Genomic DNA, 23,027 nt, shown 5'->3' on the forward strand with positions numbered 1-23,027 from the left:
ATAAATCAGGTAAATCAATGATCACTTTATCTTCTTAATTGCAGTTATCAAAAATTAGTGTAGAAATAGCAATCACTTTATAGTTTAATTGCAGTTATCAAAAATTAGTGTAGAAATAGCAATAGACTAGGGTAAAAGTTTTTACCGGTATTTTTAAAAAACCGATTGTTTAATGCTATGAATCAGAATGATGGTTTAAAACGAATACCCGATTTTACAGGCGCAAACTCTCGAAATAAGCATCGAAAATTTTGCAATGGTAAAGTATAGGAAGAATTTTCCGGGGGTCAAAGGTCGGGGAAAGGTTCATTGATCTACTGAAAATAATTTTGTGAGCACGTATTTTTTACCGCGTATATATTTTTCAATGTAATTCTGTCGATTGTGGAAATTCGCGGATTCGACATTCCCGTGCGTTTGCGATTTCGGGTTGAGAAAAACTGCAATACTTCGAGATGCCGGAAGAACGCGATCTGTAAGTGCATTTTTTGTATACTGTCCTATAACTTATCGTCTTACGTCATAAATAGACTATGTAGATCCTATCCCTTTAATATTAATCAGTTCTACCTAATTTATTTAATAATAAATACATGCGAATCAAACTTGACCTTCTGGTCGGTTTGTAAACTTGCTGACTAATGCAGAGCGAATATAAACCTACAATTGTATATTTCAGAAAATTGCACTTTTTATTAGTGTCTTCATTGATTTTCAGTAGTAGAGATGCTATGACTGTATGAAGTAGTTACCGGTACTGTTACTGATTTCCAAATCCCAAAATTTTTATTCCAACATGGAAATGGACCCATGTAAAACTGTTCATTTTTGTTTTTTCAACGTTAGACCTCCCGGTGTCCAACCTAAACGTGATCTTGCGAAAGAGGCAAAGTTTAAATCTGAAGAGATAAAAGAAACCTTTCCTGTGATTGAATTCAAGAGCAAATTTAATCCTCTATATTTTGTTGGCTCTTTAGTTGACTTTTTCTACGCCAAACCTATTGTTGCAGTTCAAGGTATGAATATTTCTCTATTAATTAGTCATGAGTCCTTGGGATTATCAAGCCAAATTAATCTCATTGATAAATAATAGTCAACTTGACCCAAAGTTTTTATCTTGCATTGAACCAGCGGTTCACAACCTTTTTCGTTGAATTCTTCCCTTTGCCTATTTTAGAACTATTTGTTCCTGCCTTCCCGTTAACGAATCCATTGTTAGTGCTATATGCAAGTCGCACTCCCGTTTATTGGGTATTCATAAATCAGTTTTTCAGTAATAATAAAAAATCAACATTAGCGATACTACTGCAAATACAAAGCAACATTTTTACCTGAGAAGAATTGTTTGGACCAATAATATTTTAAAAATGACTAGGATTCAATAATGTATGACAACGTATACCCCGGCATTAGCAAGGTCAACTACCCAAGGTGATTGCATTTCGATGAATTTTATCTGCTATTTCTATTACAAGCTGAAAATTAACGTCATAGGTAGTGGAGCGTTTTAGAAAGGCTGTTTTTTCAATGCTTCAGAATCTTGACCTTGAACAGGAACTTCTTTTGATCATTTTCTATTTGAATACAGGTCTATTGGAAAACTTTCGAGGACCAAGTAACAGAATTTATTATCATCGTAAATTTAGGAGAGTTCCTGAAATATGGGAATGCGAATTGAATGACAGCACATGCGTTTACGAAGCTGAAATACAATTTAGACGTGACAAGTGAGACATTCTTATGTTATTTGTGATACTCATGGTATTTCATTAAACATCATTTTGAGCTTAAATATCAGCCTTTGTCTCTTATAAATACTATTACTGTAATTTACTGACCATCAGGCGCACTTTAAATCCCTTTTTCTCAAAAATCGATTGTGCGTCTCAGGTAGTGCTTTATTGCTCACACTCTAAACCAGTACAAGTACTATTGTTTCATAAACAAGCTGCTGTTTTGCATTTTCTTTGAATAAAATATATTTTTCATTAAAAAATACTTATTTTTTTTGTTTAATGAGCGTTGTAAATGGGTCCTTGAAAATTACTCCACAAAAACCACTTCGTCTCATAGTCCGGTGCGCCTTATATATGGACGAAACCACAATCTAAGTAATTTACGCTTGATGGTCTGTAAAGTACAGTAATCTGACATGAACTGGTACTTGAGCGAATCTGAGTTGAGAATATAAAGTGCATTGATTTTTCAGACTTGTGGAAACAGAAATACTTGAAATTTTAAAGAAGGACATGGAAACTTGTTGCCATTCTAATCCTATCGTATATGGTGACGTGTGTGAACCTCTCATCAAAGAATACAAGGAAATGAAAAAAAATTGGATGATTAAATGTAAGTTTTTGGGTAACCAATGCTACTTTGACGACAGCTGTGTATACCATGCGTTGATAAATATCAAACTTTAAACATAATGAAGCTCTACTGAAATATCTGTTTGTAAAACTTGCCTCATGCCTGTCAATGTGAATGTAAAAATTGCCCACAAGTGTTAAATTTTTCTGCAGCAATTGAATGCCAACAAAATTATGTAGACAATATCAGGTTTCGCATACACCTTTTTTAAGCGAAAGAAGACAAATTCCTAATTGCTAGTTATGTAAATATGGCCGACAACAGGTATCCAAATTCTAATAAGTGTCATTGCACCAATCAATTTCTATCTTTCGCATAACAGCCACCTAATTAGCTGCCTGTTTCAACTTTACAGATGGAGATCTTGCTCATACGTTGAGCGCAAGATCAGTACTCAACAAACAAAAGAACAGGCTCATAGAGACCCGTTATAAAGAGCGGGTGGGATTGAATGCAGACCTTGAATGGCTCTATGATGATGTTCCTCTTTCTCGATTCAGTTGAAAATATTTTTCTTTAGTTTGTTTTTGCTTATAAATAAATCTTCTCCCCAAGTTGCCAGACAGATTGTGGTCTTATGTGGCAGGGTAGACAAGGTCCGGGAAATGCTGCAGGGCTCAGAGTAAATATAACAGATTCACAGGGCCAACATTTATTTCCCATAATTCTAGGTGATCAAATTACGAGTGCTTGTTAGTTAGCTAGCGTATATATGTATAATGTTTCAATCTAATCACCGGTTGGCTTAAAATTAGTTTTTAACCAGGGTTCTAGCCGATTTGTACTGAGGTTCCTCGCAGCATCTCCATAAAATCGTGACTGAAGAAGAGACAAGATATGGAAAACTGGTTAAATCCAATTCAGACGCCCTTCCTACCCATGAACGAGGTCTGTGCCAAAACAATGGCACTCACTGCTTTGTATTTATAAAAGTGCTTGAGAAATCTTATTAAATTTCTGGAATCTAACAAACCTGAATACAACTTGTTCATAATAATGCTATATATTTATTACAAGTTCAGATAGAACAAAAAAATGAAAATAAATCATTGAATTACAAATTGTTCATGGAAACAGGCCTCGAATTCTTCTTCCAACACCTTGTCTGTCACACATTACATTAAATTTTGAAATAAATTGATTCATTGTGTGACAGCCCTTACTTATTACCCCTAAATATGTCATCAATGTAACATCATTATACTGATCATACAAATCCTTTGAAAGCATGTCACAATCTAATACTGGCAATCGATGACATAGAGCATAAGCTTCTCGTGTTATTTCATGGTTGTGTGGTAGTTTTCCTTCTTTCACAGCCTGTAAATTTAATAGATTTGAAAATTGTAAATGAAACAATTTGAACTGAAAATATGTAACACGCTGACCATCAGACTCAAACAAGATAAACCATTAATTTCAAATAGTAGATGTCTAGCTGAGATAACCTTGTACAAACTGGGGTGAACCTAGAAAATATAACAGAGACAACAAGATACATTTACAAGACCTTGCTGGCCTAAGCCAGTTGTGCGACAAGTAACACGTTACTTACTTACTTCGGAGAATATGCAGTAATGCTACCTTTGACAAAATTTATTTCATGCTTTATAAAAAGGAAGAAATTACCTGGATATAACGTTGTAGAAAACAAATTCGTGTGTGCAACATTGATATCGAATTATGTTGGCTTTGTAAATGATCAGCAGCTGACGAATTAAGAGATCCAGATTCAACGTTTGACACACGCGCAACATGATCGACACCGATTCTCTCAGCTTCTTCTGTTGCTAGAGTATATGGCAACTCTACAAGTCGCATTTGGGCTTCACCATCACCCAAATCAATAACTGATTCGAATGCACTTATTGGTAAATCGCTTGAGAGTGCCTGAGGATTAAGTTTTACAATAATCGGACATTCTGTTATGCCGCACATTTGTTTATGTATTTTCAAATCTGCTTCAGTTGGTGATCCACCTGTGGTATACCATCCCAAAAAATCTAAATCTTTGAATACTTGTTTGAACTGCTCTTCTTTGGTATAATAATAATCACTATCTATTACAATTTCACCAGTATTACTATTTTGTGTATAGAGCAACTCAAATGAATTCATGACTTCAACTTTTCTTCCTGTTTGCTTCCCAATTAGGGCACCAAGTACTTGTATTGCCTGTCCTTCCTGCGCACGAATTCGAGTCCAATGTTCAGAAATATTCATGATAACCAATGGGTGTAGTTGCACTGCAACACTTGCTGATGTTCCTGTTGCTGCCATGACAGATTTCTTCGAAGAGGTAGCTACAGAGGATGATTCTTCAACATCCATTTCAGTCGGTTATAAAATATGACCAGAATATGTTTAGCCCTACTGCTAAATATCAAGAATGGTAATCATGGGCTTTTAGTTTTGACTATTAGACATGTAATGTCTGTAGACTGGCGAGGCGGTGTGGGTCATCGTGCTAAGAGTTAGGAATACGCTCGCCACCGAACCTTTAATTTCTCTGTGTGGGTTCGAATCCTATGCGGGGATGGTTATGTGCGAGAGTGGTCGGTTACGGCTTCCTCCACCATCAAGTCCATGCTTCCGAAAACAAATAACTAACTAATCCCATACAGCCATACCTGACATAGAATGGTAACCAGACGAGAGGCCGTGGTTAGCTATATGATTAAGCAGTCCTATCGACTTCCCTCTCCTCCGGGATAAGTACGTAAATCCTATCCTATCCTAATGTCAAAATGTGGGGGTAGAGCCGTGATAAAATTTAACATACTGACAAACTGCAGGGAATCGGAGTGGAAGTGGTGACTCCTCTGCGGCCCACGGGCCGGGGCCACGACCCATCGAATTGGGCCTCGGCCCATCAGGCTATGGGCCGCGGCCCATCAAGTTGTGTAAAGGGACTATTCACTTGGCTAACACAGACAGTCCCCGAATTCATAATAGAACTATAATGTAAAAAATCTGATTTTTTTTTGTCCTAACCCTAACCTGGTACAGGAGTATATTTTTTTGTTCGAATATTGACAGTTTTGTAAAAATTGAAAATTTTGGTAAGATGATTGAAATTTTCCTGATGGGGCCGCGGCCCATAGCTTGATGGGCCACGGCCCATGTGGCCCAATTAGATGGACCGTGGCCCCGGCCCATGGGCCGTAGAGGAGTCACCACTCCTGTAGGGGAATCGGGAGTACAAATTTTGATTTCAAAATAAATAATTGAAAACACTGGAACTGAAAAAGGCCTGTAAACACGAAACACACATCTAGCAGCTTTGGAAGTAGTGTCGAATTATTTTTAACAAGAGCATTGACTTCGAATCTCATAAATACAGTACTGCAGTACCGGTATGATTTTTTGAGTTTGGAAAATTAAGTTTGAAAGGGCTGAAGGGTGCAGCCTGTAAGTGTGAAGAACCCCAAATTACAGTCTACCTTAATTAAGAATAATCTTGATGGACGGCAGTAAGAAAGAACACTAGGTCTAGTCACCTGCAGGTCTACTTTCAGACCTTTATATTTTTCCTATGTCTGCCAGTCTGTGTACAGCAACAGTCTTACTAATACAGAGCAACAACATATTCCGGCATTCAAACATTTATAAAGTTCTGCAAATACAGAATTAGTCTGCCTGAAATTATACACACACATATAGGTCTACACACAAAAAAAAAACACGGGTCAAAAATTCAGGAAAGCCACCAAAACTTCGAACGCTAAACTTGCCCATTGACTTTCGTTTTTAGTTGACAGCATATTATCACAAATGACGCCACACGTGTTTTTTACAGTGTTCCCAATAAGTCACTGATGATAAAAGAGCCAGAAATACTATTGAGGCGAAGACAAGATTGAGGAATGATTGTCAATTGTTATGCTTTGCTTCAGTAGCGCCCTTTCCACCCCATCGTTGATTATTCTATGCGTATAATCGTAATGCAGCCTCAGAAGTGACGACGTGGGAGAAGCTGAGAAATTACCTGTTAGCTGCTGGGCGAAGTGAAACTTGATCTTGAAATTTACTGACCTACGCTGAAGCTCGTTGATTATCGTATGTTCAATGTCTTTAAACCCGACGTTTGAAACGTATTGGAAATTGTCATAGGGTGTTTAGATGAGAATAAAAATTTTGGATACATTTTGATGTTTATAAATGTATATGTACGTAATTTGAAGTATTAAAATAGCCTGAGGCAGTTTATCTTTGGCTTTATTTCACTCGCGTTAGTTCTTGGAACAACCTACGTTCTACTTTGCAGCATTAGAATTCAGTTAAATTTTGATTTGTAGATTATGGGGTCGACGGGAAAAACTATACTGGTAGCCGGGGGTGCAGGCTATTTGGGATCTCATGCCGTCGTGGAGCTTTTGAACGCTGGTCACCGGTAAGTCAACTTCGTTAATATTACAAGATTCCAGAATGAATGTTTTTCGACTTCCAATTTCATTTTGTTTTCCGTAACAATGACTAATGAGTATTACATCGAGAGGTGACATGCATTGCGCGTTACCCCTATATATTTGTTTTAACACTCGATCAGTGAGCATAATATTCACATTCATAATATTCAACGCTTTGATTTTGTTCATTTGTCCTGTTTATTGTTGATGGTCGCGCACTGCATGGTATTTCTTATACTTTATTCTAAGTTATGCTTGTCCTCCTAGGTTTTGTGTTAGCTTAATGTTGTCTATTTCATTTTTGCTGGTATTGATGGACTTAATTGAAAGTATTTAACAAATATTTGACGTCGAAGTTGTGGATGTCAGTAGGCTGGCTGGACATTGAGCAACGGCACTATGTGTTGACAATTGATTGAAAATAACTTTAAAATGATTGTCATTAATTACATAAATAATATATATAATAATAATTTTCCAACTTTGTTGTTGTTCCATGTGTAAATCATGTACCAACCAAACAATAGTACATATCGAAATAACCAAGAATTAAAACGTTCACGAATTTGATCAATATAGCTGTTATTCTTTCAGTAAATACAACTTGGCCATCAGAGTACAATTGTATTGCTAATCTGTCAGCGTTTTCAAATGTAATCGAATAATACATCAAAGGCAGTCAGACAATGCATTTTTATCATTTTACCTAACTTTCAGAGTTGTTGTCGTAGACGACTTGTCAAATTGCCAAGAAAATTCAGAAGATATAAATGGATTTCCTCCGTCGTTAGTCCGAGTTAAACAAATCACTAGAAAAGAATGTCTTCATTATGCCAATGGTACGTCAACATATTACAAATTTTCGCAGTGTATAATTTAAAACAACCCAACACGAATTTGTATTCAGTTTATATATGTAATTTCATCTATCATTTGCTTGTTGGACACGAAATGTACATATTTGTTATTATGGTATTGTTGTTGTTAGAATTCTTTTTCATGTTATTATTAAAAAAATCACCTCCCTCATCAACTACTGGACCAATTGCTTAGAAATGTTCATCGGTTGAAGATTGTATTTTTTGCTGAAAGTTTATTAGTTTTGTTTATTTCGAAATTATTTTGCGAACTTATGGCGAATTAACAACATTTTTTTTTCAGTAAACGTATGTGATAAGGCAAGTTTGAGTGCTGTATTTGACAACTTCAACATTGATACAGTGTGCGATTTTTCTGGTAAAAAAGCAGTCGGGGAAAGCACAAAAATGCCTATGCTCTACTACAAAACCAACTTGACTGGTAGGTACCGGTGTATTTTTAGGTATAAAAGAGAAAAATGTAGGTCCATGTATATTCAACATCACGTGTTGTAGATCATATAGCCTAAATCAAGTCCCCTGCCCGAATGTCCTTGGGAAGTAGCATAAAGTATTGCGTTCAAATTCATTGCCTGTGTGACTGTGTCCGTCTTAGTTCCGCAAATATGGTTCGATTTTTTCCCACATTCTGCTCTCTTAAATCAGTGCCGGCGCTTCGAAGTTTAGGGATTTCGGTGGTGGTGGAATTAGGGCCGGATTGGTATTTCCAATTTCAGACGTCTAAAAGTCGAAAGCAGGTTTCAAAAATGCTCAAATTACTGTGAAAATTTGATGTTATATTTACATTGTCATCGACGCTTCTTACCACAATCGAAATTTATTATTACAGGGACTATGCAACTTCTTCGTTGCATGAAAGAGCATAACGTCAAGAATTTCCTATTCAGTAGCTCATGTACTGTGTACGGAGCGCCTGATCCCAAGACCTTGCCCATGAAAGAGACTGGCCAAGTGGGCATGTGCCATTGTCCCTATGCCAAAAGCAAGTTGTTTTGTGAAAGTTTGCTTGAAGACATGACAATTGGTGCGCCGGATTATTGGAAAATTGTTATCATGAGATACTTCAATCCTGTTGGAGCTCACGAGTCCGGACTGCTAGGTGAAGATCCAAAAGGAGATCCACAAAATTTATTGCCAAAGCTGGCACAAGTAAGTCTTTGGAATCAATGCAACTTGTTGGTATATATTGGTCTATAGACTAAATAAATTGATGCTATATGTTAATGTATAATACCGTACATTATATTATATATATTTAAAATACTAGGTTGCAATTGGAAAAAGACCTATTCTGAATTTGTATGGAAATGATTATTCAACTACGGATGGGACACCAATACGGGATTACGTGCATGTTATGGACGTTGCAAAGGCACATTGTAGTGCTATAAATAAGTTAGACGTGAGTAACAATAGCAATTCTGTTCGTAAAATACGAAGGTACTCGTATCTTGAAATACAAGTCAAATTTTCATTCTCGTAGTATTGTTATCTTGTTGCTAATATTATTTTCTCAAAGATATAATTAATTTTTTTTTAAATTTAATAATAGAGAGAAGGCACTGGATCATCCATTATATGTAGCAATAATGTGTATTTGGGCTGATTGTAGTGAGGCTATTGTTAAAATTCTTCATTTGTTGGAAGCGTGAAGCACATCTCACATATATATATATATATATATATATATATATATACTTTTAGTTTATAAAGGGCCTTTCTGTCTATAACATTGGGACTGGCAAAGGAAAATCTACGTGGGATATGATACGAGAGTTCGAGAAAGCATGTGGTATGGAAATACCCTTACAAATATGTGATCGAAGGCCGGGAGACGTTCCAGCAATTTTTTCCGATACAAGTAAAGCCGAAAGAGATCTTGATTGGAAGGCGGAGCGAACTCACCAACAGATGTGTGAAGATTTATGGAGATTTTACACTCTAAACCCGAATGGATATCAAGATATATCCGCGTTGACAGAAGCTGGAATAGCTATTTAAAAAGCGACTTCGATGACCGTCAATGAATTGTTTATTATTTTTGAAGTCCGTGACCAAATTCTTAGTAATATTTAATCTTGATTAAATGCTGAATATCTATAATGGCGTCCAAACCACTGTCTATATTGCAACCCAATAATCTTCTATGGAGGAGGCAATGCAAATAGCAATTGGAAACACATCCTTATTTCTGTAATTCGTCTAAAACCTTCCAAATAGCAAGATTAGAATGTTTACTTTCATTCCAACGAGTTTGCAAGGCAACTCCTGACCATGACGACGATGGTGAATACGCAAAAACAGTGCTTTTGCGACAAAGCTCGTTTTCAATTAAAGAGATCAACTCATGAGTGTCCCTCCATATCACTGAGCATTTTCTTTTTGGATAATTTTCTACCAAAAAGTGCATCAAGTCGACTTTGTTAAAAACTCTTATTCTCCAGCATTTATCGTCTTTAAAGCGTGCCAATTTGCTTTTATTTTTTTCCAAGAATAATTTGTTCAGGAAATCGTTTTGAAAGCTTTTGTCCAATGATTGCTGTTTGACCTTCAACACAAAAAATTGAATTGTGTTCTGTTGTACGTATATATATGATTGTGGATAATTCATATTATAACTTCGATCTAGATTTTTGGCAACGAATGTCGAGAGAATTTTTCAACTGACCAATACAGTGCTTACAGCGCTATACCTGTGGGCATAATAAACTACAATGTTGGTACAAGGTGGGCAAAGGTTTTTGTCAGGGGTAGCATTAACAAAAGTAGTTTTCTCAATTTTTTCAAAAGACCATATCATATAGTTTGTACCTATAGTTAAAATTTATTTCGTAAAATATCCCGAATTAAATTTAATAATAAGTATATCAGACGACAGAGTAAAAACATAGTTTAGAATTTAGATATTTTACATAAAGTTTAAAGATAAATCTAAATTTTGTATGCAATTGTGAGAAATTTCCACAACTTTCTTCAAAAGCGGGGGGCCGCACAAAATGCTTAATTCTTGTTCTATGAAATCAAATTCTTCCGAGTAGATTATAATATTGGTCGGATATGCAGAAAAAAAATATCTAGCGTTCCATTGAGACATAGCGAAAAAGTACATCTTTATACCTTTCCGACAAGAATCAATTTAAATTTCATTGCATGCAAGACTTACAAGTGCACTCACTATTTCATGGTCATCGGTAGCAAATGCTAAGTAAACGTTAACAACAACACTTTTCAGACATTTGGACTTGTAGAAATTGGGATGCTGTGAAAGATAAACGTATGTAAGAGCACGGTATTCGGTATAACATTGGTGTTATTGGTTAGTAGTACGGCGATCTTCTTGATAACGCTCACCTAGCAGTTAATTAATTATCTTATATATATATGGCAAAATAAATATTTAAAAAAGATTAGAATCGCACACTTATGAAGTATAAATATATATAACGTAAAATAAAGTTTTCTGGCAGACAAAATTCGAAGATTTGAGTTTAGAAAATCATTGCGAAAAAAAACACCACGCGAGTTTCGAAGCAGGTTACTGTTGCGTACCATATTTTCTATGTAGTCTTTGGTTAGGAGAAGAGTAGCTGATGCGAGATCGGAAGATTCCATCCGTTCCAGTTTTCGGCAAAATTGTAGTCTTGTTCGATCTGGATTGCAGTACGAAAATTTCCACTCTTTGTTGTATCTATATGATGTATTTTGAATAAAGATTTCATTGAATATCATATTGTTGGATTTTTTACTTCAACATCTGTGATCTAATGCAAACGCAAGATAAGATTTTATACATTACAATTTATACATAATATTTCTCTGAAGTAATGAAAATCGACAACGCGGCTATCACATAGAGAAATTTAGATATATACTCTTCAAATCATAACGACAAAATATTTTAGTGAATATCACATTGGGTTACATTACCATGCCCGGATTATAATACAAAACAAAAACAGAAAAATTAAACGAACATTATTATACTAATACGAAGTTTATCCATTATGTGAAACACGAACAACATTATTATCTTTGTGTTTAATATTTCACTGATAAATTGGCTCTTCAGCACGTTACAAAATAAGACTTCAACCCACCTCCAATGAAAAGCAATGTATTCGGAATTTTGAAGAATCTCTTTTACAAACTTCTGAGCGATATCTCTGACGTATTTTGGTCTTTGTGTAAAAATTTCAATTATTTTCATAAGAGTTTCGCTTGATGTGAGTTTCAGGTTATTTGATTTCAATGTGGTCGGATCTTTTTGCGTTTGTTCCAAAAGTTGTTCATCGAGATTAGTGATGGGCCTCAATAAGCTTTTGTAGGTGTTTATCATAATTCCACATGGCAGATGAGACCTTCACATATTATGAATCAAAAAATGTGAGAAGGGTTATAAGGAAGAAGGAAGAATATACAGGAGAGGTAGTAAATGCCGAATAATATTTTATATGAATCTAACAATGCTTACATATACTTGGTCCTAACCATATCCGGGTGCATTCCGGATACTGGAATACGTCGGATGGGTAGTGATACAGTTGTTGTACAGTTTTTGCTCTTTCTGTATCGAATTGTCTCATATTCTCGATCTTTTTTGATGAGGCTTGAATAGCGTGACTCCAGTAACATTCCACATGTTTTATTAACATATCTCTCAAATCCGCACGCAACTTTCTTTGTCTGGAAATCATGAGGCATGGAATTATTACATGAATTACTGTTATTCATCAATTGTCAAGTTCAGCGCATCTTCGATTGGCATGATTTTTACTAAACTAAAAAAAAAACAGTGTAATGCCACTATAAAATATTTGTATATCTTTATCTCGGAAACAGATATCCTAATTTGACCAAACCTCTTTGATCGGTAATTTGATTTCAGCTAATTCATCTTATTTGAATTTCATTGATAGCAAATTTTTTTTTTTTTGTTATTATTATTTGTTCATTTCTGCGTGTCTCGAATTCATTGTTGCTATATTGACATCAGATTGAGAAACCATAATTTAAGTTTAGGATCTACAACACAAATTTGATTTACCTGGAATCCAATATCAAATCGTGAATCACATTTTCGTTTCATATCTTTTATAGTAGCAACAGAAATCAATCGTGAAATCATTTGAACGTCGACTCTCATTCCAGTAGGCACAAGTCCCGCGGTTCCACGGTCTTTGTCTTTGAAATGAGGTTTGAACGGCGGTACAACAAGCGTTCTGATTGTACACAAAACAGATACATAAGATTTGTAGACATATTTTTAGTCCCTGAAGCACAGACATGAAAACATATAAAATATACCTGTTGGTTTTTATGGCAACAAATATTGCCTCTTGCAATCCCATCAATTCATTACTTGGTCCGTTTATTATGGCTGTATACATAAATCGATTTGGATCCAAAGTAACTAATGGTTCTAATGAAGACATCTTCCAGTCTAAATCGTGTTCCAGGATTTGACAAAAGTCAATTGATGTATCCTGATTGAAGAAAAATCTAATTGTTGATGATAACCTATACTGCGACTGCTTAGGAAATCCAATATTATCGAATTGTAATGCAGTCATATCGTTCAGGCCATATGGACAATGACAATAATGTTAGATCCCATAAAAAGTCCTTTATATTAGTAAAACCTTCAAAATCTCCAGATTGTTATTGTACTTTATTGTACATCATAAAAAAAATATATATACAAATAAAGAACGAATCACTAACATTTTTCAATCCTTCTTCATGCAAACTGTTCACTTCAAATTTTATTTCTTCCTGGAAGGTATGCCCTACGTCCTGTCGATTTTCCAGCGATTGAGTATCTTAAAAATATTTGAAACTTTCCTCAAACGATAATTCGAAAATCATCCAGTGTATGTCCATATTATAAAATATCTTGACCTTGACAGTAAATGACTAGACAAATAGCTTGGCCCTTCTAATGCCATTCATAACTGAGTGATATATCACATATCAATGAACAAATTCGCATCAAAATATAGTATTGAGAATTCAAGAGAACTGTATTTTTTTAAAGCAATGCTGATTTGTAATTATTGTATCATTCAGTGTTACAAAGTGGTTGATTACACAATCAACCGTTTTCAATTCTGCAGAGTATATATCTACTCTTTTCGTGTCAGCTATAAAATGTACAGAAAATTCTCAATCTTAGTCAAAACTACTGGCATTTGTTAAATAAAAATTCATACTCGAAATTTTAATTGTAACTGGCTGTCTTTCCAATGACCACAGAAGTAATAGTGTCATATAATATGCTGTTAAGATTAACAGTATGACAATAACTGTACTGATCTTCAGATGCGGCATTGCAGCTCGATGAAAAATCTCAAACCTCGTCTCGTTGAATATGGTGACATAAAAATGAGTCATTTCATTGTGTGCCCAGCATGTTAACTATAATAACAAGAATATAATGATGTTTTATTAAATAACATGCCCTTTTTTACTGTATAACAAAATTTAAATCGCCTCCAGTCATGACTTATAGATGGACTATCTATACCTAGAGTATGAATTAACTATATCGAATGTCTTTTAACGTGAACAGCAAAATTGCTGAGAAGCTGTCAATGCAATTACATGGAAGCATTGCTGCGTTTTTGTCACAGTGGTGTCTGCAGGAAATGTAAAATTGTTTAGTAAATTCAATGCATGATGTCATGATCTCTCAATACCGTAAGGCGTAAGTTATCGTCGTAAGACGCATGCGGCCCGCGTTTGGAACACCCTGGTCTATAGTATTCCCGCAATCAAACATTTAACGAACTCCAAAACACGTGTCGTGGGCATATTGGTGGTCGTCTTGGTTACATCCATTCTGATTGGCAATTAAGTGGTCATCGTGCTTGGCTTCCATCACAAAGTTACATAAAAGGGATGCCGAAACGCTGGGATCAAAAATACCTATTCTAGTTACGTTCGTCATCTTTAACGTTTCTTCTGTAGTTATTCAGGGTATGGTGCTGAGACTGTTCAGTTGGCGGTAACGCTGCTGATAATTTGGCGCCTATATTGACGAGGGCTTTTTGCACGACATTAATATCCCATTCACCTGCTCCCTTCACGATTTTGATTGCCGGAAATTCCTCAAACACAAGTATGAAAACTGCTATCTCTGTCAACTTATTAATTATTCCGATTTTCTTTCCGGAGTGGAACACGACACTCTTCACGTGCATCAGTTCGACAACTGAAGTAAATTAAATTGTCGGATGTGAGTGAAAATCATTATAAAATGCATATAAATAATATCGACAGTGTTGATTGGATTCAAATTATGTTATATGAATTGAAACTCGTGTTTAAATTTATGTAAGATCGATTTCAAACAGACAGTTGCAAATATTTTACAAACTATTTGCCAACAAATTCCTAAAATATTATTTGTGTATCTTTGTATTGTCCAGCATATATATATTTATATAGCTAACCTGTAACCTACTTGAACCAGCTGTAACCGGAGGACAAACTTTGCTTGGCCCACTATATTATTCAATCGTATTAGGCTTTCTCTCACAGGGAAAGTATGAAAAATCGAACCCAACCCTGTCGTACACAATCTCTTTATGTGATGTGCTACATGGAAAGGTATGGCAGACAAAAGCAACGCTATTTAGACAAAGCTATACCAAAATCGATTAACCAATGTTGCCGGCATAGGTGTAGCATGAAACAACATCGCCTCAATTTATGTATCAAACTGGCAATTTGGCTTATTAGTGTTATATACTATGTAGCATTTCTTAAATAAACTTGGCCCGGTGCTGCTCTGTTCACTCTTTTACAAATGAGGTACAAGACGGACACGTCGGACCTAAAAACAATTGTAAAAAAAGAAAAGTAATAGTCTTCTATTAACTTCTTTCATCTTTAATAAATAAAAATGTTAAATCGGTTGGTCCATTAGTTGGGGAGAAAATCGTTTGTCACAGCAAAAATATAACATCAACTACGCCAACAAGAATAACAACTCAGCAAAAGTCCGATCTAGAAAACCTTCAACAGAAACGTTGCTGGCTCCTCACAGATCACTTATTACTATAAGATACGAATTTTGTGTTGCCAAATGTCATGCCGGGAATCCGTAATCAAACTTATTTTTGCATGAAAAGCTTGTTATTAATAATGTAAGGAAATGAATTAGGCCGGCTCCACACGTCGTTTCCACGTACATAGTTAGAGTGAAAATCATTCAAATCCACAGTAACCATCAGTATATACTTGCGATGTACAACAACAACGATTGGCATGGTGCTTGATGGAATATTTTCCCGGTTAAACAGTTTCCCCTGACATCGATCTCTGCGTAGGAAAAAATATTTTACCGATAAAACCAGCGTCTATTTCATGCCCGATGATACATTTGTAAAGAAACACAAGAAACTCAACATGGATGCAAAACTTCAATTTCTTGTTTGTTTCATCCTCATACTGTTGATAATCTACAACTCCCCAGTCACCGGGCTTTATCACGGATTCAAGAAGGGTAAGGGATGTTTCATGTCTCGCAACAATCGAGGTTGCCTAATCGAGGGTTATTTTCTTTATACTGAGAGTTAGGCTGGAGTCGTATTTATGATAGGCTTAATATCTTTGCAATAACTGAGACGAGGATAAGTAGCATTATGGGAAGATGCTAGGTAGAGCTAAATAAAATATAACTATTGCATATGGTATTCACCAGATAACTTTGAAATAGGAGTTGAGAGAAGATTGTATTTAGCTTGAAAGCTTATTCTAAACCGAATTTTTTGATTAATTAAGATATGTTATATTTAGCTTCAATGGAAAAACCGCAACCGACTTAAATCAAAGGTCTCTAACCAGCAATGACAATATAATTATGAGACTATACCTCATTGTCCATATCACCGGGCATAATAATTATTCGAATCCATACCATACATACCTCCATACATAATAGAATTAGGAAAAAGGGTTTTAACCAAAGACGTATTTGATTATTCAAGAACATGCATGTTTTGTCTTTCACAGATGTTCAAAAACCTATGGATCTGGAACGTTTTGATAAAATTTTCGAGGGTAAGTTGAATTTTGAGATTCAATACGATCTTTTTATCGTTTCTCAAGTATTAACTCAGTCTATAATATTTGTGTCTATGATTCAATCTGACACATATTTATATAAAATACGAACGCTAATGTCGTTTTGTTATATATATATAAATATATATACTTTTGCAATTGTAATTTCGAGGAGGTATAGTATCCAAAAGTGGTTTGCATTTCATGTCGGTTTACCTGTCCTTGTATGCCAGAGGTGGCGTGATAAATATAAGTGGCTTAAAATATTTTTAACTGTAATATTTCGATTTGTATACGATTTGATTTTGGAACACATAGCCTGTTATAGTATATATACGGATTAGAAATATTACGTCTGGATTGTTTATATATTTAAAGGACCGTGAAATAGTTTCAACTGAGAATTTTTTCAAAATGAACGTTTTCTTATATATTCGATTTTTTTCTTTCGTTCAGAAAATGAAATTTAACGTCAAACGCAATCATATATAATGCGTATACTTAGACAATGAGAAAAAAGAAGAAAATTATTTGTTGATTTCATTCTCTTTGTGTGTGAATAAAATAAATGCATAATAAAAATTGAATAGTTTGTATATATGTACATACATTAACATTGAGCATGTGATTCACTCGAAAATATAGTTATACAGTGGTGAATTGTAGCTAGAGCTATTACTGAAAAGAGGTAAAAGAGACGTAAAAGGATGTACCAAGGGCAAATTGTCCTTGTCCAAATTGTCCACATCATCGCGGGGGTGCGATTTTACATTCATTGTTGACCGTCAGTGAGAGTTATAGTTCAAATGCATATGTCTAATACCATGGACTAGGAGAAAATCGTACAAGGTAACATCACAAGAAGACTTATCGCCTATAAACAGATCTATTAAATATATATATTAATTACAAAGTTCTAGGAAGACTGCATGATTTTATTACTGCTGTTATTACTTTCAGTGGCACAAATCCCTGTCATAATACAAACAAATTGCAACGGAAAAAGCATTCGGCGAAAACTCCTTATAAATATTTATCCTATACTTCATTTTATAAGCGTGTATTATGAGTTACAGGTTTCTGACGTAAAATACACACAAGGATCCGAATATAATAAACTAGGCTTTCAACGCGCGCGATTTTTTTTTTTAGTTTTTTTTTCCGAATGCGAATGTTTAACATAGTGTTGGCTACATTAGACTCTAATATGCACACTTTTCTGTGCACAATTTTCTGGTGGAGGAATGAGCGATATTATACTGGATTTCCCGATTTTATTTAATCCGAAGAGACGGAAATATTCGTAGAGCCCAAATGTAATTTTTGCTAGGTATGATTTTGATCTCTCAAAAGTACCTCATTTGCAAATCCTGCTCTTAGGCTCACGTTATAAAAGAAACTCTATTCAAAAAGGTAATTAATATGAATCACACAACAATTATCGGTGTATTATATTTAACAGCACACAAAACACGTTACTCTTCATTTTCATTGTTCAATGTTCATTTGATCAAATCTGGTTCTCTAAATTGAAAATGCAGGAAAACATGAATAAAGCGTCATTATTGAGTTGCGGTATGTTTATTATTCTAATATATATACCAACACTCAATAAATCATTTTGTTGGCAAAAATCTGTTTTGAAATCAGATCAAGGTTGCATTGCAAAATGCGTTACAATTTCTTTCGTGAACCATGAAACAATCGATGGAGGTTTACAGCACATAATAAAAATGTTGGAAACGTAAAACAATGGCTTATTTTATCTAGTACTTAAGAAATATTGTGAAAACATTTCAAATAATAGGTCAGGATAACGAAAAAAATTATGAAAGATAAACTTATTTTCAACTACATAAAATCGAAATACTCTGACCTTCAAACAGGTTCTCAAACTTCTCCAGATCCATAGATTCACGAGGCACTGTAAAGAGATGTAAAATTGATATTGCTGAAATACCCACTGGTACATATATGCTTAACCAGCGTAACTATATCAATCCTTTAGCTAATATTGAACAATGCATACAATTCATAAAAATGATACAAGTGCTACAACTTACCTTCTTTATATCCATTGGCATTAAATGCCATAACTGACGAGTTCAAGAAGATCAGAATAAATGCAATTAAGCAAGTTAGAAATTTTACATTCATTTTCATTTCTGGTATATAGTGTTACCTCGGATAAACGAACTATTAATCTGTGTTAAGTGAAAAAATTTTATCAAACAAAATTAATTATGCTTTAACCTAGTAATTTTTTGATTTTTGCTTTTTCAAATAGTTTGCTTAAAAGTACCACTAACACGATCCATGATGTTAGCTATCTATTTTTTACTCTAGATAAGTATAAATTGAACAGCTACAATGGGCGTATATAAGAATATCCAAAACAGGCAGACAAGACAGGAAATAATTTGATTCAACTACCCTGTCAACCGACAGTGATAGTTGTTTTACGTGCATTAGCACTGTTGATTTTTTTTTGCTCGATTGTTTCCTTTTGAACACAGTTCCTATCTGAAAGTATTCATCCGATATAAGATGTTACAAAAATACTTGTGCGACAAAGTAATCAAATTGGCTTCCTGGACCGAGACGAAATCATCATCTCACCGTCTATCTCTATCCTATGTCCTGACTAAAAAGAAAGACAGTCACACGTTAAATTATGTGGAAACGACATCCACGTACACGACGAACGTTTTTGGCAGTGTGTGGCTGAATGTGCATATCCGTTAAAATGACACATCTATAATTTATCATATATATGAACTGATTTGTTGTTTAAACTAAGATCAAATATAGATCGTGTATTAGGTACATTAGAATAGCCTCCGTGTTGTCAGGTTCATATCACGGATTTCTTTGATTTTTTACATGGTGATAGTGCAGTTGGTAGAACGCAAAAGTTTTTTATAAATGTTTTCAAATTCAAAAAAATAATGCATCAATTCATGACCCCGATTCATTTGCCAAATCATTGCGAATCACAATCTGTTGACAAAGTGGTTAAATCATACGATTTCCTATTTCGGTCAACCCGTTTCCGAAAACAATCAATTTGACCAGAGATCAAGTCAATACATAATATATATGAATATTATCATCTGTCGGAACGTGGAAAAGCACCATTTTCACTGTCTATACCTCGGTATCGTTAAATTTATTGTCACACCAACTTCAAACGAATTCAGTGAAAAAATTTGCATCTTGCTCTTTCCCCACTACTTTCCCAAATTTGCTTTAAATAATGGAAGTGCTAGCAATTTGAAGTCCATTTTCGATGTGTTTGCCTGTCAGATCCAATCGATAAGGAGATTTCATAAAGCCCATTTTAGAAAAACATTGATTGTACAAATATGTTGACCCAGAAAGCGTCATATTTGAAACCATAGAATATTTCAAATGTGGAAAATTATCTTGGTTGCAATGTTTTCGGTAAAAATTGCCAAGATTTATTTTCAAACACTTCGCTGTCAAATCTGACTTATTCTCGAATAGATTTGTACAAAATCGACTGATATGCTGAAACCAAAACTCATTTAGCTCCCGTATCTCATCATAGTAAAATTTTTCAACCTCTTTTCTAATTGCCTGACCTCTGATCACCGTCTGTGGGTTCGAATCCATGGTGTGGTTCACGTAACCGCTGATCGGGTTCGGCTTCCTCAACCATCAAATCCGTGAATCCAAAACAAATAAATGGATCACGTGGACTGGTAACTGGGCGAGAGGCCGTGGTTCGCCATAATATACTTTAGACATCTCATGCCTCATACATTTTGCCGTTTTGAGAACTTATGATTTTGATTTTTTTATATATAAAAAATATTCGCGGTTCAGGAGTGTGTGTACCAATATGGAGGTAACTAATTTTGTTCGCCTACTTTACATCAAGTTGTATAAACTATAAAGAGACTGAAACCTATGGACAGGGGATATATTCATTTTGCTCACACAAACAGTCCTCAAACTCGTGATATAACTAATCGGCATAGTGTTATGGCCTAACCCTAATCTGGTACATATGCTACGGGAGTACTAAAATATTAATTATGAAACTTATATTGCTATCTGAAATTGAATAAGTAAGTTTCCGTCTTCATTACTAATTGAGGGGCAAGTTAAAAGTAACTTGCATGATTTTTTTTATTATTATTTTGTAACAGTTCCAATACAAACATTGATAGATAGATTTAAATTTATATTCAAAAAATGAATTTTAACTCGGCCAATATCGTATGACCAATCAGTTTTCTATTCGAAAATGAATTCATATTCTTGGGATTGTTTTGCAAATCTTGGGATTTTTCAACAATTTTCTTAAAAATAACCGATCGACTGCAATAGAATGGAATCAATGTTACGATTACAGATCAAATTAATAACGCCAACAATGCCGACAAAATAGACAGCAACTAAACGTACGATACGACGTGCGCAAACAGAAAACGCCAGCTTGTATGTCGTGGAATTTACAAGATGGCAAAAAAGTCGATTCCGCTGCTTCAGGCAATTACTTGCCTCATCTATGCTAGACAATGTTCAAATGTAGATACTGTGACGAATACCTGTGTTGGGATTGGCATAATAAAGTTCCATGTTGGGTAGAAAATTGTTCAGCAATCTTTCGCGTTCTTTATTATTCCGTTATTCGCTGATAAAACGCAATCTGATTCATATTTTGTACGTTTTGCCATAATTTTATGGAGCTTATGCTGGCAGTTAATGTCAAAACCTTGTGCAAACGTTGAATGCGTGACATCGGGTAATATAATTATCTTCCGCAGGCATCTCGATGTAACGTGTTGCATTACCGCAATATACGTACCGAAGGGCGGAACGAGATTAATCATTGCTACTCGATTGTTCCCTTTTGAACACAGTTCCTATCTGAAAGTATTCATCTGATATAAGATATTGCAAAAATACTTGTGCGACAAATGAATCAAATTGGCTTCTTGAACCGAGACGAAATAATCATCTCATCTTTTCTCCTATGTCCTTACTAAAAGGAAAGACAATCTCACTTGAAGTCAGTGAGTTTTAGTCTTAATAATCGACGATAAATCATACATAATCCATTGTGAAAAATGTTATCAAGTATTGCATAATCTGACCAAAGTTTATCCCTATACCATAATACTTTCATAGACGTTTGCGGAGTATCATGACAAATCAAGGGGAAAACAACATTCACGTTGTTGAGCGTTCCCGATTCTGGTTATCAGTAGTGTGTAGCTGAATGTACATATCCGTTAAAATGACACGTCTATAGTTTATCATATGAACTGATTTGTTGTTTAAACTAAGGTCATTACTTCATTTGAACCAGTAACTTTTATTGGAATGCCTTCAGTATTTCACTTAGTTTGTTACATAACATAAAAAGTTATATGAAAATAGAAAAAAAGATCGTATAATAGGCTTTATATCACGGGTTATTTTGATTCCGTACACGATACACAAAAGTTGTTTATAAATGTTTTCACCACCAAATTTAAAAACATAAGGTATAAATTCAAAATCACGATTCATTTGCCAAATCATTGCGAATCACAATCTGTTGACATGACGGGTAAAGCATGCGATTTCCTTTTCCGGTTTACCCGTATCCAAAAATAATTAACTGGAGCAGAGCTCAAATTTATACATAATATATATATTTGTATGATTACTGTCAAGTGCAAATACGCACCAATGCACCATTTCCACTGTCAATTCGGGTATCGGTAACTTCATTGCGACATTCTGGCAATCTGTGCTTCCAAATCATTTTGCTAATGTTTTATTTTACGCAAACCTGTGGATAGATTTTTTAGGGCTTTATGTGCGACACGTCATCAGAATTGAAAATAATCACGCACCTTGTGGTGGTCAGGCGAAGTCGCAAAGACTACGGTACCGGTAGCATCCTATAACAGATTAACCCGTGTCCCGTACTACTTCGTTTTGGCCTTTTGTCTATATATGTAAGCCTCGTTCTCTTGTTGGACACGAAATGTGCGTAACGATCGTTTTGTTAATATGTCGTTGTTGTTCTTGTGTTATTATGTTGTTGTTGGTATTTTTCTTCTTGTTGTTATGAGAAAATCCCCCTTTTCATTAATTATTCGACCAATTGAAAATTTTCGTGGTCAAACATTGTATTTGTCGATAGAAGGTATATATTGCAAATATTTATTTGAAATATTTCGATGAAGTCATGAAAATTGCGCACCTTGTTGTTCCGCGTTTGTTGCTTGCTGGTGGTCAGGCGAAGCTTGAGCGTTAGTAATGCGCTCGTCACCGCACTTCT

General features: G+C 34.9%; 4 protein-coding genes and 2 long non-coding RNA genes across 8 annotated transcripts; 3 read left to right on the forward strand and 3 right to left on the reverse strand.

Moving 5' to 3' along the window:
- Nucleotides 1–313: 313 nt before the first annotated feature.
- Nucleotides 314–2,933, forward strand: LOC120340945 (NADH dehydrogenase [ubiquinone] 1 beta subcomplex subunit 10-like). The gene is made up of 5 exons (XM_039409348.2): nucleotides 314–475; nucleotides 847–1,016; nucleotides 1,589–1,727; nucleotides 2,210–2,349; nucleotides 2,726–2,933. The coding sequence occupies exons 1-5, from the start codon at nucleotides 456–458 to the stop codon at nucleotides 2,872–2,874; spliced, it is 618 nt and encodes a 205-aa protein (XP_039265282.1). The 5' UTR covers nucleotides 314–455; the 3' UTR covers nucleotides 2,875–2,933.
- A 321-nt stretch (nucleotides 2,934–3,254) lies between these two features.
- On the reverse strand, nucleotides 3,255–4,880 carry LOC120340690 (COP9 signalosome complex subunit 6-like). The gene is made up of 2 exons (XM_039409028.2): nucleotides 4,000–4,880; nucleotides 3,255–3,690 (listed from the first exon to the last, which is right to left on the reverse strand). The coding sequence occupies exons 1-2, from the start codon at nucleotides 4,699–4,701 to the stop codon at nucleotides 3,436–3,438; spliced, it is 957 nt and encodes a 318-aa protein (XP_039264962.1). The 5' UTR covers nucleotides 4,702–4,880; the 3' UTR covers nucleotides 3,255–3,435.
- A 1,418-nt stretch (nucleotides 4,881–6,298) lies between these two features.
- On the forward strand, nucleotides 6,299–9,835 carry LOC120341246 (UDP-glucose 4-epimerase-like). The gene is made up of 7 exons (XM_039409727.2): nucleotides 6,299–6,429; nucleotides 6,669–6,763; nucleotides 7,497–7,618; nucleotides 7,941–8,078; nucleotides 8,487–8,806; nucleotides 8,925–9,059; nucleotides 9,362–9,835. Exons 2-7 carry the CDS (start codon nucleotides 6,672–6,674, stop codon nucleotides 9,656–9,658), a joined length of 1,104 nt encoding a protein of 367 aa, XP_039265661.2. The 5' UTR covers nucleotides 6,299–6,429; nucleotides 6,669–6,671; the 3' UTR covers nucleotides 9,659–9,835.
- Nucleotides 9,836–9,842: 7 nt separating this feature from the next.
- Nucleotides 9,843–14,025, reverse strand: LOC120341245 (uncharacterized). 3 transcript variants are annotated; one of them, XM_039409725.2, is made up of 9 exons: nucleotides 13,867–14,025; nucleotides 13,379–13,476; nucleotides 12,962–13,140; nucleotides 12,702–12,876; nucleotides 12,129–12,340; nucleotides 11,755–12,015; nucleotides 11,207–11,345; nucleotides 10,833–10,916; nucleotides 9,843–10,205 (listed from the first exon to the last, which is right to left on the reverse strand). In XM_039409725.2, exons 1-9 carry the CDS (start codon nucleotides 13,982–13,984, stop codon nucleotides 9,843–9,845), a joined length of 1,629 nt encoding a protein of 542 aa, XP_039265659.2. In that variant the 5' UTR covers nucleotides 13,985–14,025. The 3 variants fall into 3 exon arrangements, with proteins under 3 accessions (XP_039265659.2, XP_039265658.2, XP_039265660.2); XM_039409724.2 differs by having other exon boundaries at nucleotides 10,821–10,916; XM_039409726.2 differs by lacking the exon at nucleotides 11,755–12,015 and having other exon boundaries at nucleotides 10,821–10,916.
- Nucleotides 14,026–16,009: 1,984 nt separating this feature from the next.
- Nucleotides 16,010–18,028, forward strand: LOC120341664 (uncharacterized). Its single transcript, XR_013480404.1, has 3 exons — nucleotides 16,010–16,163; nucleotides 16,673–16,720; nucleotides 17,180–18,028. It is a non-coding gene; the product is annotated as an uncharacterized LOC120341664 (long non-coding RNA).
- Nucleotides 18,029–18,161: 133 nt separating this feature from the next.
- LOC120341119 (uncharacterized) lies at nucleotides 18,162–18,923 on the reverse strand. The gene is made up of 3 exons (XR_005569379.2): nucleotides 18,787–18,923; nucleotides 18,600–18,647; nucleotides 18,162–18,247 (listed from the first exon to the last, which is right to left on the reverse strand). It is a non-coding gene; the product is annotated as an uncharacterized LOC120341119 (long non-coding RNA).
- Nucleotides 18,924–23,027: the final 4,104 nt, after the last annotated feature.

This window comes from Styela clava, chromosome 14 (assembly GCF_964204865.1).
Source record: "Styela clava chromosome 14, kaStyClav1.hap1.2, whole genome shotgun sequence".
NCBI classification, from domain to species: domain Eukaryota; kingdom Metazoa; phylum Chordata; class Ascidiacea; order Stolidobranchia; family Styelidae; genus Styela; species Styela clava.